This window comes from Leptonychotes weddellii, chromosome 1 (genome assembly GCF_054177405.1).
Source record: "Leptonychotes weddellii isolate Sample4059 chromosome 1, ASM5417740v2, whole genome shotgun sequence".
In the NCBI taxonomy this organism is placed as follows: Eukaryota; Metazoa; Chordata; class Mammalia; order Carnivora; family Phocidae; genus Leptonychotes; species Leptonychotes weddellii.
This window is the reverse complement of record NC_138369.1, coordinates 130,278,689-130,293,302: the sequence shown is the minus strand read 5'-3', so window position 1 is coordinate 130,293,302 and position 14,614 is coordinate 130,278,689. Positions and strand designations below refer to the sequence as shown.

The 14,614-nt window shown below is 47.3% G+C and overlaps 1 protein-coding gene across 1 annotated transcript in view; it reads left to right on the top strand.

The window, feature by feature from the left end:
• Positions 1-14,614, top strand: part of KALRN (kalirin RhoGEF kinase) — a 535,107-nt gene that overhangs the window by 507,128 nt on the left and 13,365 nt on the right. Inside the window, exons 51-56 of the mRNA XM_081815029.1 lie at positions 2,388-2,415; positions 2,890-3,061; positions 5,750-5,871; positions 6,528-6,659; positions 8,187-8,351; positions 10,299-10,377. Of these exons, the coding sequence (XP_081671155.1) occupies positions 2,388-2,415; positions 2,890-3,061; positions 5,750-5,871; positions 6,528-6,659; positions 8,187-8,351; positions 10,299-10,377 (698 nt within the window). The remainder of the gene's footprint in view (positions 1-2,387; positions 2,416-2,889; positions 3,062-5,749; positions 5,872-6,527; positions 6,660-8,186; positions 8,352-10,298; positions 10,378-14,614) is intronic.

Genomic DNA, 14,614 nt, shown 5'->3' with positions numbered 1-14,614 from the left:
CATTTTGCAGCAGAAGCCAGGCTAGGGGCCTGAGATACAAGAAAAATAACATGGTCCAGTCCTTGAGGAACCTACAGTCTAGTAGTTCTGACTGTGCCCTCTTTTCCTTTGAAAAAGATTATAAAAGTGAAACATAAGGACTACAGGATATTTGAAAAGCCCAGGTAAGAAGAGAAAGAAAAAAATCACCCGAAATTCAGACATTTTATAAATCCTGAGGGTAGAGCCTCCATCCTAACGTCTCTAAATCCATAAAAGCTTGCACCAGCCTGGAGGAGGAGACAATGTTTTTTGAATGGGGGAAAAGCCACCCTTGATCTCGCCACTCTGTGATAAGCCCTGATAACATTTAGAAAATATTCTTCATCTCCTTTCCTTGGACTGTGAAATGACTGGTGCCGATGTCGTTCTCTCTGCCTTGGCTAAGCCAGGGGGTACCTTTGTGGCCTCCTCAACATCACTACAAGTGATGGGGTGCTGCCCACCGTGTTCCTGGGCTGTCCCCCTGCCACAGCCCCATGTCTCCTCATGAAGCGGGGGTCTCTTAGGTGTGCGAAAGGCAGCTTCTACCAAATGCCCCCACATCTCACCGCCCCACCCCAGAAAAGCCTCAGGGGCAGGGAGTTGGTTTACCTGAGACCAGTTCCCTTGGATAGAGGGGGCTTTCAGCGGCTTTCCTCAAACCAGGGTGCACATTGATTCCCCTGAGGCAGCTTTCAAAAATCCCGATGTCTGGCCCCACTTCACACCAGCTAAAAGAATCTCTAGGCCTGAGGTCCAGGCATTGGTCTTGTCATGTTTTTAAAGCTGCCAGGGTTAAGGATTGAGAACCACTGATTTAAAGGAAGGCCGGGCAGCGGTGTATGTGACCTTTAAGACTAGCAGAGGGCACTGCTGAGGTCAGTCTCAAGACTTGACAGCCCCAGGACTTGGCATTACAAGGGTTTTCCACAGCTCACTTTATGAAAAAGCTGGGTGCTATATGTGGGCAATTGGTTTGCAAAGGGGAATCCAAAGGGGGAAAATAGCATCTTTGTTCCAAAGGGCTCACATGGATCCTGATTAAGGGAAGAACAGACAGAAACCGGGTTCACATACGACAGGAGTAAGTATGGGGAGATAAGTATGAAGGCCCCAGTGGGCCATTTGTGAGGCACGTGAGCTGTCTGGCTTCATTTACGAAGGAGAGAAGAATTTTACAACATAAACTCTTAGAGAAAAGGCACTGTAACAATAGGCTGCTTAGCAGAAAGATGACTAGAATTAGATCATCTTTCTTTACTTAAGTAGTCATTGAATACTTACTTGTCAAGCATTGTGTCAAGCACTTGACATATATTACTCATTTGATCTTTGTGATAACATTTCGCAATAGGTATTAGTTATCCCCATTTTATAGGGAAGGAAATTGATGTAATAAATCTTAAGTAATTATCACCCAAAACAAAGGAGGTGAGCCCCAGCCCTTCTGACTCCGAAACCCATGTTTCGTTCACCCCGCCAAGCTTTATAACCTGCACTCCGTGATGAGAGGTAAAACAAAAGATGAGAGAAAAATCAAGAAGGGGTGACTTTTCAGCATGGCTAGTCGGCCAGAAGTCCATCTTCTGTGAAGATCCATGGGGTCACGAGGCAGCCTTTACGATGTGTGTCAAGAGCCCCCACAGTGTCTCTGCCAACCCGCCATGCAAATGTCAGGTCACTTTGTTGGCCTAAGTCCGTGTTTTCACCTAGGCAGCATGAAGGGCTAGAACCCCTAGGTCAGTGCTTTTCAAGTTGCTCTATGCTGGGGACAGGATGGACGGGTATGACCTTCCCTTTCCCCTGCAACCACACAAGCTCTGCATGTAGCTGCTTGAAGAGAACGTTCCCCCGTTTGGTGGGGGAGGGCTACATCTGGAAGGAAACCATTGGGTTAATGGTTAGTGCTTAATGTCAATGACCATTGCAGTTTGATCCAGGTCAGGTGCTCTGTTTTTGAAAATCCGTGACGCCGGGAAGACCCGGTGCCAACACATTGCTCGAGCTCAGATTGAAGCGGGGCAGGGAGCAGGGCTTTTATGCATTTGACAGGGAGGAAGAGCCACCGAGGAAGTGAAACGCGGGAGAGAAAGGCCAGCTGCAGCCAGCAGAGCTCGCAGTCATGACACACCTGCCTGGGACCCTGGGCCACCCAGAGGAGCGTGAAGAACCAGAGTAGAGAGGGAAGCACAGCAGGTGCTCGGAGTTGTTACTGAGATGCTGACACAGTCGCAAGCAAGAGAGCCTGGCCTCCAGGCTTCGTCTCCTGAAACTGTACTTCCTTTTTACTCAAGAGGGTAGAAGTCTCCTGTTGTTTCTCAGTAATTTAGGATTTAAGCAATTTTCTGTTTCTTTGTGTTTTTCAGATCTTAAATCCAAATTTCATCCAAGAAGGTGAGTTAAAAAGTAGAATCAAGAACGTAGGGATTGGCTAAATAAATTGTGGCAAACCCAGCAGTGAGGAAGAGGCTGTAAATAATGGTGATGTGGTTCCGAGCTATGGACAAGGAAGGGCGTTCATGATAAACTGCTGGGGTGGGAAAGACCACAACTTGCAATAGGTGTGATTTGTGTAAGGAAAAGGGTATTGATGAAAGCCCAAAGGACATAGACCAAAATGTTCGCAGTAGTTACCTCTGTATCAGGACATCATGGAGTCTTTTCTTCTTTTTACTTATCTGTGTTTCCTGATTTTCTGAAGTAAACATTTATTATTTTTAAAATACTTCTTGGGACACGGATGACTCAACAGCATTAAGCTGAAGGTTATTTGAATCATGACACGTGGGGGGCAGGAGAGGGTGGTGTTGGGAAATGGCTGTTTATTCTGTTTGTTCTAAATGATGATTTATGTCAATCTGACCACAGTGGCCCCAGAATTCCTTGTGCCCTTAGTGGATGTGACCTGCTTGCTTGGGGACACGGTGACACTGCAGTGCAAAGTCTGTGGGCGGCCGAAGCCCACCATCACCTGGAAGGGGCCAGACCAGAACGTCCTTGACACGGACAACAGCTCAGCCACATCCACCGTCTCCTCCTGGTAAGCTGAGCGCCCCACGTGGACACCGCCCGCACCCTGGTGCAGCCTCCGTGCTGGGCACTTAGCCTCTCCGGGGGACAGCTGCCCTGGGGCCTATTCTAGCGCAAATACTTGGCCTTGATGAGGAGAGAAACGGAGTCAACCTCTGCGGGCGGCTCGGGAAAGCGTGCTCTCGTGCCAGTGCTCTCACATGGCCCCTCCGCTCGCTGCGCCCTGCCACCCAGCCTGCCACACTGCGTGAGGGCCCCCGCATGCTCACGTGCTGCTTGGCATCACAGAGACGTACCTGAACCTACAAGGACAGTTGGCAAGACTGCATTCTGCACCCACACTCAATAAATAAAAGTATAAACCTCTAGGGGCGCCTGGGTGGCTCAGTCGCTAAGCGTCTGCCTTCGGCTCAGGTCGTGATTCCAGGTCCTGGGATCAAGCGCCGCATCGGGCTCCCTGCTTGGCCAGAAGCCTGCTTCCCCCCCTCCCACTCCCCCTGCTTGTGTTCCCTCTCTCGCTATCTCTCTCTCTGTCAAACAAATAAAATCTTTGGAGAAAAAAAAAACCATAAACCTCTATATCTCAGGTCAAGCCTGAACCATGCTTTTGAAGAGCTTTGACAGTCACTGACGTACATCCCCCCGACTGGCTGATCTTTCCCGAAGGCTCCCCAAGGGACTCTCTATGTCCTTAGTAGGGGCAAAAGCTCCAGACCTGTGGGAGGAATGTGGGTCTCACATCCCAACATCCTGGGGTTTCTTTGTGCCTGTCAGGAGCCTGTGAAACAGTGATCTATTGAATTCTTCCATTAACCTAAGAACAATTTTCCTAGAAGAAAAGAAAAAGACTCGCTCCAAAATACGCAATGTTAAACAGAAAATCCAGCCATACACATGCTTCCATAAAGAAAGGGTATTTAAAAAAAACTTGGTTGACTGCCTCCCAATCATTCTGTTAGTATTCATTGTGTACTAACTGCTGTTTATTTTTTTTTTTAAGATTTTATTTATTTATTTGACAGAGAGAGACACAGCGAGAGAGGGAACACCAGGGGGAGTGAGAGAGGGAGAAGCAGGCTTCCCGCGGAGCAGGGAGCCTGATGCGGGGCTCGATCCCAGGACCCTGGGATCATGACCTGAGCCGAAGGCAGACACTTAACGACTGAGCCACCCAGGCGCCCATTTTTTTTTTTTAAAGATTTTATTTATTTATTTATTTGACAGAGAGAGAGACACAGCGAGAGAGGGAACACAAGCAGGGGGAGTGGGAGAGGGAGAAGCAGGCTTCCGCGGAGCAGGGAGCCAGACGTGGGGCTCGATCCCAGGACCCTGGGATCATGACCCAAGCCGAAGGCAGACGCTTAACGACTGAGCTACCCAGGCGCCCCCTAACTACTGTTTATAGTGGACAAGCAGTAACGAGCCCTAAGTGCTTAAGCATTTATCAAAGAATCACCTAGAATCAAACTCCCATCCATTAACTTAATTTTTATGCATATGAAACGGTATTCCCAGCAGAGATGGCCGGGAGTAGCCAGGTCCTAAGATCAGTGGGCCCATGGAACTTAGCGTGAGAGCCAGTGCTTGGTGAGGGTCCCGAAGGGCCATAGGCTGTATATGTCTCCACATCGGGGAGGGAGTGGGGTTGACGGTGACTGCTGCATTTCACCCTTTCTGAGCAGTGCTTCCCTTGTGACATCCTGGCCCCCAGACTAGGACTATTAGGGAAGTTAGCATTTAGTGGTGGAATTTGCCCTTTACTTAATTCACTTAATTGTTCTGAGGGTCCCCTAGTAGAATTTGAAATACTTAAACATTTTCATTCTCAGTTGTTCCATTTTCTTTTGTTTTTTATTAAATCTTTTTAAAAATATTTATTTCCTTGAGAGAGAGAGAGAAAGCAAGTGAGAGAGAGAGAGAGAGAGCAGGAGTGGGGGGGAGGGGCAGAGGGAGAGGGAGAAGCAGGCTCCCCTCGGAGCAGTGAGGCTCGATCTCAAGGCCCTGGGATTACAACCTGAGCCAAAGAGAAGGCAGATGCTTAACTGACTGAGCCACCCAGGTGCCCCTTCTTTTTTTTTTTTTTTTTTAAGATTTATTCACCCTAGTAAGAGAGAGAGAGCGAGCAAGCGTGTGCGAGGGTTGGGGGGGGGAGAGCAGAGGGAGAGAGAGAGAGAGAGAGAATCCCAAGGAGACTCCATGAAGAGCATGAAGTCCCACATGGGGCTCAGTCGCAGGATCCCAAGATCACTACCTGAGCTGAAACCAAGAGTCAGACGCTTAACCGACTGTGCCACCCAGTTGCCCCTCCAATTTCTTGTACCATTTGTTATTGTTCTATGAGACTGAGAATATTTTAGGACAAAGTTGCTAGTGGTAATAATACCAGTAATATTGCATAGGGCTTTATATATTTCAAACCATGTTCTAATTCTTATCTCGTTTTACTCCTTTTCTATCCCTATACCCTATATACAACAAACATGCGACATAGGAGAGGCAAGAATTTCCCCCATAAAGAAATGGGAATATAGAAACACAAGGTGATCACCCAAGGTGTACAGGAAAGTCCCAGCGCTAGGACGAGACCTTGGGCCTGAGGATTCAGCTCAGCACACCATGTGCCCACCCTATGGGATTTTACCCATCAGTCAATTGTGACATTACTAGAGTCTGAGGAGCATCCTTTTGGTGTTTCTAGTGATTCGGGGGAAATCACCCTGAAGATTTGCAATCTGATGCCCCAGGACAGTGGGATTTATACCTGCATAGCAACAAATGACCACGGCACCGCGTCTACGTCTGCTACAGTTAAAGTGCAAGGTACAGGCTCTTTGTTCGTCAAACACCTTTTATAATTTTAAAATATTTTTTATTATGGTAAAATATACGTAACATAAAATTGAACATCTTAACCAATGTTAAGTGTACATTCTGTAGTGTTGAGTACATTCATACTATTGTGCAACCAATCTCCAGAACTCTTCATCTTTCAAAACTAAATCCTATATCCATTAAACAACAGCTCCCCATCCCCCCTCCCCACTGCCCCTGGCAGCCACCATTCTACTTCCTATCTCTATGAATTTATGTTCATCAAGTATTTTAAGTAGACATTACAAGGATTCCCTGAGACCTGGGGAAGAAAATGTCCATTGTGAAATCCCAAAGTCCAGCAAAGGGGAGAGAAGGAGTCTTCGCTAAGAGCACTCCGTGGCCCGCCATAACTTATCTGCATAGTTTCCGGGTCAAGCTTTATCTCCAGCGTGCAGTCTTTAGCCCAAGGAAGAACTTCTAACCCCACAGTGTATCTGCCAGGCCTCTCCAGAGCCTGGAGAAAGGTGTGCCACTTGGTGGAAAGGGCCGTAGGAAAAATGTGAGACATGGGGAAGGTCATGTTTCCTAGGAAACGTTCAACGTTGGTGCAAAATGCCAAGTTCTGCAGAAATAGCGCTTGACCATAACTTCTGTCTGCGAAGGTGTTCCAGCGGCCCCTAACCGCCCCATCGCCCAGGAGAGAAGCTGCACCTCCGTGATCCTCCGCTGGCTGCCTCCCTCCAGCACGGGAAACTGTACAATTTCTGGTTACACCGTGGAGTACAGAGAAGAAGGTGCGCCAGCTCCCCCTACTACCCCCTCCTTTTCGGTTTCTTTCTTCCCTTCCTCAAAAGGGGAGGTCCTTCAGAGTCATAAACTACCTGCATGCCTTTCATCAGCTGTTCCTTCTTGTGTCTTCCAACTCAGCATAAAGACCTCAGTGCCGGACTACAGCCGCCTTCTGATCTCTAACTTCAAGCAGTGGTTTTCCCCAAACTGATGACTCCTGGCAGATTTCAAAGTGCCTTCGTGTGCGCTTCTGCCCTTAATAAGCCCTATTCCCCAGACAGAGGCAATCAGGCCCATTTTACAAATGAGGAGGCTAAGGCCTAAAGAAAGTTAAGGAACCCGAGGCAGGCATTAGTAAGAATCATGGCTGGCATTAAACCCAGGTGTCAAGTTTGTGAATTCGTGATCTTTCTCCCAGAGTGAAAACGAGGGTAGCAGGAGCAGAGCTTTACCCCCACCCCCAGATAAAAGTTAGAGATCACATATATAAATAGAGATTGCATATATATTTTGTGTGACCTCTCAATTTTACATACATACATGTGTATAATGATTTTAAAAAGCTGTTCGTTGTTTAAATTTGTTACGTTTACATGCTGAGAGTGCATACATAGTTCAGCAGTCAGAAACACCTGAACCTGTCGCCTATTATCAAGAAGAACTAGTTACATAAGAAGCTGCCAGCTAGCTCTAGTTGTTAATAACACATCTCTGAACCGCGTAATGAATTACACAGCTGAATTTCCAGCCACCATTCGTGCCCAGAACCAAAATCATTTGTTGTACTCGCCGTTGCTCATAGCATCTCAACTCTTCTTTCTTCTGCCGAGCAGGCCCTGTGCAGTTACAAAGCTGTTTACTTCTGCGTCTTTGTGAAGCTGTTCGCTCTTGGGCGTCCCCGCTCAGCACACAGGTGTCCGAGCTGAGCCGGCGGACACGTCTCTCAAAGCTAGTGCTTTCCTCCGCACTGTGCAGTTCTTAGCTCATCATGTTCACACAGTGATCGTTTCATCTTTCTGAGCTTCAGTTCCTCCTGTTCCTAACCCCGCAGGGTTTCTGGGGATTTCAGTGTGGAAGTGAAATGGGAGAATCACGTGGACGCCTGGCACAGCACTTCATGTGCATGGAGTGCTCAGTGCTTGTTCACTTCTAGTTTGTTTCCACTTCCAAACGCATATAGTCTCGCATCTTGTGATTTCTGGTATATTTTTGTGCCTTGTTAACGAGTGGCCGCACGGTCCTCTGTAAATTCTGCACGAGCTCCGCCTTCTCACCCTCACACATGCCCGTCTGGGAATGAGCGGCGTCCCTGGGTCAGCTGCTGTCCCGCCCCTCATGATCCATTCAGTCATTTAGAAAATGGAGCCCAAGCCTGCCACAGTTGGCCCACAGCCTTGCCGAGCCCAATCAGCAACCACAACGGTTCCTTGAATGGAAATGTGTCAACTTCCTTTTCTTTGTTTGCTGAAGGTCTTTGAAACAATGTCCCTCTGGCTTTTTCTCTTTCCCTGTCCTCGGAAATCGTGCGCTAGGTTCCCAGGCCTGGCAGCAGTCGGTGGCTTCGACCTTGGACACTTACCTTGTCGTCGAGGACCTCAGTCCTGGGAGTCCTTATCAGTTCCGAGTCAGCGCCAGTAACCCCTGGGGGATCAGCCTTCCCAGCGAGCCCTCGGAGTTTGTGCGACTCCCCGAGTACGGTGAGTCCCGGCCATGCCCAGCACCCCAGGCGGGGGCGGCAAGGTGCCTGGGCAGCTCACACCCTCGCTGGTGCCGGCTGGCCGTTGGCATGGCAGGCCACCACGCAGGAGGTGACCTGCATTTGCCAGTGGCTTCCGTCAAGTAACATTTCAGAGACCTGATGAAAAGTGTGATTTCAACCATCTTGGAGCAAAAGTGAGGTCTGCCACCCATATCTACCCCGGGCCTGCCAGGGTCCCTGGGCACCCGCGTGGGTCCCCGGGAACAGAGAGGGGCGGGCAGGAGTCATGAGTCACCTGGATGCTGTCTGCCCCTTTTCCTAGATGGGGGCACCAAACCTCCTCTCCCCTGGGACCCCCTGCAAGGCGTAAGTGTACCTCACAGCATTAGAGACAGCCCCGTTTACCAGTTTAAGCTGGGGAGAGGAAAGCAAGCTGCTTGAAGGATTTGCATCAAAATGAGTATTTGATAGTTTCGCCACCCCCAGCCTTCCCAGAATGTCCTTTTTTAAAGGTAGATACTTTTTTTTTTAAGATTTTTATTTATATACTTGTGAGAGAGAGCATGCACATGAATGGGAAGAGGGGCAGAGGGATAAGGAGAAGCAGACTCCCAGCTGAGCAGGGAGCCCAATCCCAGGAACCTGAGATCATGACCTGAGCCAAAGGCAAGCCCTTAACCGACTGAGCCACCCAGGCGCCCCTCAAGGTGGATACATTTTTATGTGGATGTGTTGGATAATTAAGATACACCTATAACTGGCTACACGTGAGTATTTTACAAATACCACCTATTCGCTGTCTCACCCCCTTGGTCCCAAGAACATTTTGGAAGAGGACACTTGTTAGCCTGAAGAAATCTCCAAGTCATGAGGTATTCCGTGGTACAAGGAGTGGGTTGTGTGTGTTGGGGTGGAGGAGGAGGTCCCTGCCCTAGAAAGACAACAGACCTGTATGTCTCTGGGTTAAGGGGATCCCAGAGTCTCCAGAGGAGCTTCAGAAGCCTTCTAGGGCCTTCAGCTACAGCCCAGCCCCCCCAACCCCCACTGACTCTGGAAGTGCTCCCCAGCCCGTCCCCAGGGGCTCAGCTCCCTCCCAGTGGCCTTGCTCCCTCGGACCCATGACTCACCAGGAAACCTTGGCCCTGGGTCTCCGTTTTGTCAGAATTCCATATAGATAAGACACCTGAGCCTCAGCCCAGCTGTGCTCTGGGTGGCCTGAGGCGGCCCGGGTCAGAAGAGCCTCGCTGTCAGCTCAGTACTCTCCTCCCAAGCCACTAACTAAATTCTGCCTCATGTCTTCCTTCTCGTGAGCCTTGGTCCCAAGAGACAGCACAAATATGTATTGGTGTGCATGCTTGCACACGTGTGTGTATGTGTGTGTGTGTGTGTGTGTGTATAAATCATTGCCAGGGAATTAACACATCATATAAGGTAATGTATACCAGCTAAGCTCATCGCTGTCTGAGGCAGCAGGCTGACAGAGCAGTGGTTAGGATGTTTTGAGCATATTCCTCTCCTTTCCTTCTCTGGGCCCTTGTAACTCTTCCCCTAACCTCCACTGCACCCCCCCTCAGCTCTGATTCTCACTGGCTTTTCTAGGCCTTCCATGTGTTTTTCTCCTTCTAATTTTTTTCTACCAAATTTCTCTTTTAAAATACCCAGAGGTTACATCTCTGATTGTCCCAAGTTTTCTCTTGTTTATGTAGATGGCACAGTGGGGGCGGGGGGGCGGGGGGAGGGGGTCCGACTCTTTCATGTCAGCTTGCTGTTGGATGATATTTTTAAAAATAACATTTCAGAGAGTCCTGGCATTTTCCCACTGAGTTAGACCCCATATTTGGTCACAAGAGTTGGTTTGGGGCAATGAAGGAGATTTTCTGTTAATCTTTTCTTTATTCTTATATGACTTCCTCAGTATCATAAATGGATTCTCTCTCTTCCAAAGATGCTGCTGCTGATGGTGCCACCATTTCTTGGAAGGAAAATTTTGATTCAGCTTATACTGAGCTGAATGAAATTGGAAGGTAATGACCCCGTTTTTCTATTCCTTCATTTATGGGCACTTAACATCATCACATCAGAATAACGACTTGCTTTTAGTGTTGTTTGTTTCTCCTAAGTGTATTCTCTCTATAGTAAGAAAAAAACTAGAATATTTATGTGTATTTTTATCGCTCTTTTTTTTAACTTTTTAAGTTGGACGGGAGGCTCCACTTGTCAACTGTCAGCCTTTCTTTTGTTCTGATACAAGAATTTAAGGCTCAGCCTCTTCTTCAAAATACAATTTTAGCTACATCTCCTGAGTTCTGATATGTGGCACTTTCATTATCATTCGGTTCAACTATGATTCTTTTCTTTGACCTAATTGTAATCGAAATACTTTAAAATTTCCAGCTGTATGAGATTTTTACAAATTATCTTCTTGTTACTGATGTCTAACTTAATTACATTGTAGTTGAAGAACTTGATCTATGTGATACTGACTCTGACTTTTGTTGGGACTGGCTTTATTTGCAGTACAGGGTCAATTTTTGTTAGAAGTTCCATGTGTTCCTGAGAAGAAGGTATAATCACTGATTTTTGGTTCAGGTCTCTATATATGTCCATATGTCAAGCCCAATCACATTGTTTTATGGATATTTCCAGTCCAGTCCCCCCCTACACACACACGCATACCCCCCCCCACACACACACACAATCTCTCTGTCTCTTTGTCTCTATTTTAGTTAGAAAAGCATGTCCTCAAAAATAAAAAGATAAAAATATGACTTTTAACAAAATAATGAAAAAAAATCTATCACCTGTCCCCGAAAATAGTTGATGGAAAGAAACAAAATGGAGGATCATCTCTATGTGGGCATTGGTTTGCGTGTGGTCTAGGTGAGAGGGTGGGGAGCTTTTACAAGTCCTCCACCCCCACCTGGATGTGTAAATAAAAGAGCATCCACTAACAGTGGGCCATTACCATCATCTCTATCTCTGATTGACGTCTCTCAATGAAGCATAACATTTCCTGAGTGGGGTCGTTGTGACAGAGGTTGTGGAAAGAGCCCAAATGTTTGCTATTCCCATTTCTTAGGCAGGAGTCCCAATGTAATTCACAACCTTTCATCATAATACCTTTCATCAAAAACCAACTTTCGAAAAAAAAAAAAAAACAAAAAAAAAAAACCAACTTTCGCTCTCCTTTCACTCTTCTTTGTGTGGCCGGAGGGGGCAAAAAAGGCCAATGGAAATTTACATGGTGTTGATGATGATGCTTATTGAGTATCTATAATGTTGCAGATACTATGCAGATATTATATGAGAGATATTTAACGTAATCCTTACCACATCGCGAGGTGGTGTTTGAGTAGATTTCCAGGAAAGGAACCCAGGCTTGGGGAGTTAAGTCACTTTTTCGAGGTCTTGAAACTAGCAAATGTAGAGCCAGGATTCTAACCCTGACCTACCCAATTCTTAAGCCTGTGTTTGTTTTAGTAAAACAAACATATGTGGTTTCTCGCTGTAGCAATATTTGTCAAAAATAAGCTCTAGCCGTTGAAATCTAGTTTGCCCCATTATTCTGAGGTTTTGTGAAGCTAGGTACAACTCCTGTAATGAATCGAATCCCCACCTGGTTCTAAATGAAACTGGTTGTATTGCCTAGAGGCACCCGGGATTGCTTTCCCAAGACAAGCATTTGCTGTTGAGCGCCACAGGCGAAGGCGTGTTTCACCTAGAAGAGACGATGTTTTAGTATTTCCCAAAGGGGAGATCAAGTTTCTGATCTGTTCAAGGCAGTCGATGTTTTTTTAAAAAAAATCTCATCCCCAACCATCTGAAGCTTTTCCTCTCCTCCAAGTACAGTCCTCCTATTTTCAGGAGATCCTTTAAAAACGCTGTATGTGAACAGAAGGGAAACAAAACATGCAGATACTGATGTGAGACACACGGAAGGTGTCTGTGGGCCATAGACGTGAGTCAACTTTCTCCATTGCACTGAAACCTAGAATTCTAGGCCTATATGACCATCTTGTTAAAAATAGCTCTCTGGTAATTAAATAGTATAAAAACCATGGTGCCAAAAGAAGTATCTTTGCTCCTAAAGTCCACCTACCGAAGGAAAGAGCACTTGAGCGTGGCACGGTTAGCTGGAAATAAACTAAATGGGCACCACGGCAATGTAAAGAAGCCAGAGAGTTGTCCCCTAGGAATGCTGACTGGTGACCTGTACGGGATCCAAAAGTGTAGCAGGGCCAGGCCTCTAGGCAAGGATGGCAGGTTGAACCCAGCCATCTGTTTTCACTCCTTCCTGAGACTTCACTGAACCTCCACTAAAGGAATTTTTCTAATCAGGCACATAAGGATGAGGACACAGGAAGAAGAGACAACTAGTGATATATTCGAAGCAGAAAACAAGTGAAAGAGTGACAGATGACCTAGGAGACCTTAGGAACTCAGTCCAAGTCAGCCATGGGGTCAAGTGAGAGCCTGTGCAACTTTTGCAGCAGAATTCCCCAAAGGCCGGGGTACTGGCCACATCAAGTACCTCTGCAAACCGGTGACAAGAGGCTGCTGAAGTGGGGAGGAGTGCCTGAAACTCTGTGTGAGAGGGTGTGGCTCTGGGCCTCGTCCCTGGCCACAGGCAGCGGTACGATCGTCCTTCCCCATGCAGGAAGCGGGGGCAGGTCCATCCTCTAGACAGGTGCCTCTGTTCTCAGAGACACTGGCACAGTTGGGGGCAGCAGAACCTTCCGGCAAACAGACCCCTTAGGAGACTATATCCATGCTGGATACTCAGGACCCCAGCTCTCTCAACCCCCCGGCCTCCAAAAGTGGACAACCGCAGCTTCACAGTCTAGGCAGGAAGTAGGAGGATCTTTCTCTGGGAAATCTGACCAGCCCAAGAAGAAAGTCTTAAAGATACTGACTTTAGAGCTTTCCCCACTAAACTGTTCGCTCAGATCACCCTACAGTGAAGGTCGAATTGACAGGCTCTCCGCCCCCCTCCCCCCCTCCACTCAGAGCTTCCAAACACTGTTTAGTCCCCAAGTTTTAGAATGAGCCAACTTCCAGTGCCCACCAAGACAGAGTAAGCCCACTGTGGCCTATCTCTCCCACTGATGAGAACCAGAATCCCTGGACAAAATACAAAAAAACAACTACCTCAGGATTCTGAGAAGTAAAGAACTGGAGAATGGGGAGCCCAGTTAAAACCTGAAAGTCAAGGACAGCAGCAGTGAGGTCTCTGGTTTGTTTGTTGGGCTTTAACCCAAGGGCCGGCCAAACCAGGGAGCTGGGCAGCATGCACAGGGGGCAACTCCAAAGGAAACCCATCTTTCTGGCCAAAAGACAGGAAAGGGGGTCCCTTTGAGCTGAAGAGAGCAGTAAAATGCCTTTCCCTCTCTCCCTTCTTTCTCTCATTGCTTTAACCCAAGCAAGAAGCTAAAACTCTGAAGGATTCCCATCTATAAAAACGGACCCATGGGAGCCAAAAAATGTGTGGGAAATCTCAGTGAGAAGAGAGCTAAAAGAAGGAGATCCCCTAATTCTGTGCCTGGAACAACACAAATCCTGGGCTACGTTCAAGCTGTGCACAGATAGAACACACCCACAGAAGCATAGCAAGGCTTTGAGAGCGGAACTATGCTATAAACCACTCGGTCACCCTGCAGTGACTTAGTCCCAGACTAATCTTTGAGTGGTTCTCATAAGGGGCAGTCTTTGTTAGAAATGAGGCCGAATTCTATCACAAAAAGGAAAATATTCATAGTTTACTGGAGCTGCAACTGGGAGTAGCCCTGACCTAGTTGCAATAGTGGAAACACTGAATATTGATTAAAATATCATTCTGCTGGGAGGACAGGGGATGGGGAAAATGGTCATGTGGTGGTGACAGGGAGGAGAGAGAGACTAACATCTCCCTTTCTGGAGTGGGTGTCAACAGATTATAATGAAAACTGAAACATCAAGAAGTAGCCACACAAACATAGACTTACCCCCGTACTAAGCTAAAATATAATTACCTGATACGTTAAACTTCCTCTCAGGTAAGGAAAATGGGGTTGGGAGTGAGAGGATGGGATACTATTAGTTTTAATAAGAAACCTTAAAGCTAGTTGACTTTTTAAATCATGGGGATGCATAACTTGGATATGCACAATTAAAAAAAAATTAAGGAATAGAGGTGCCTGGGTGGCTCAGTGGGTAAAGTGTCCGTCTCGGGCTCAGGTCATGATCCCAGGGTCCTGGGATGGAGCCCCACGTCAGGCTCCCTGC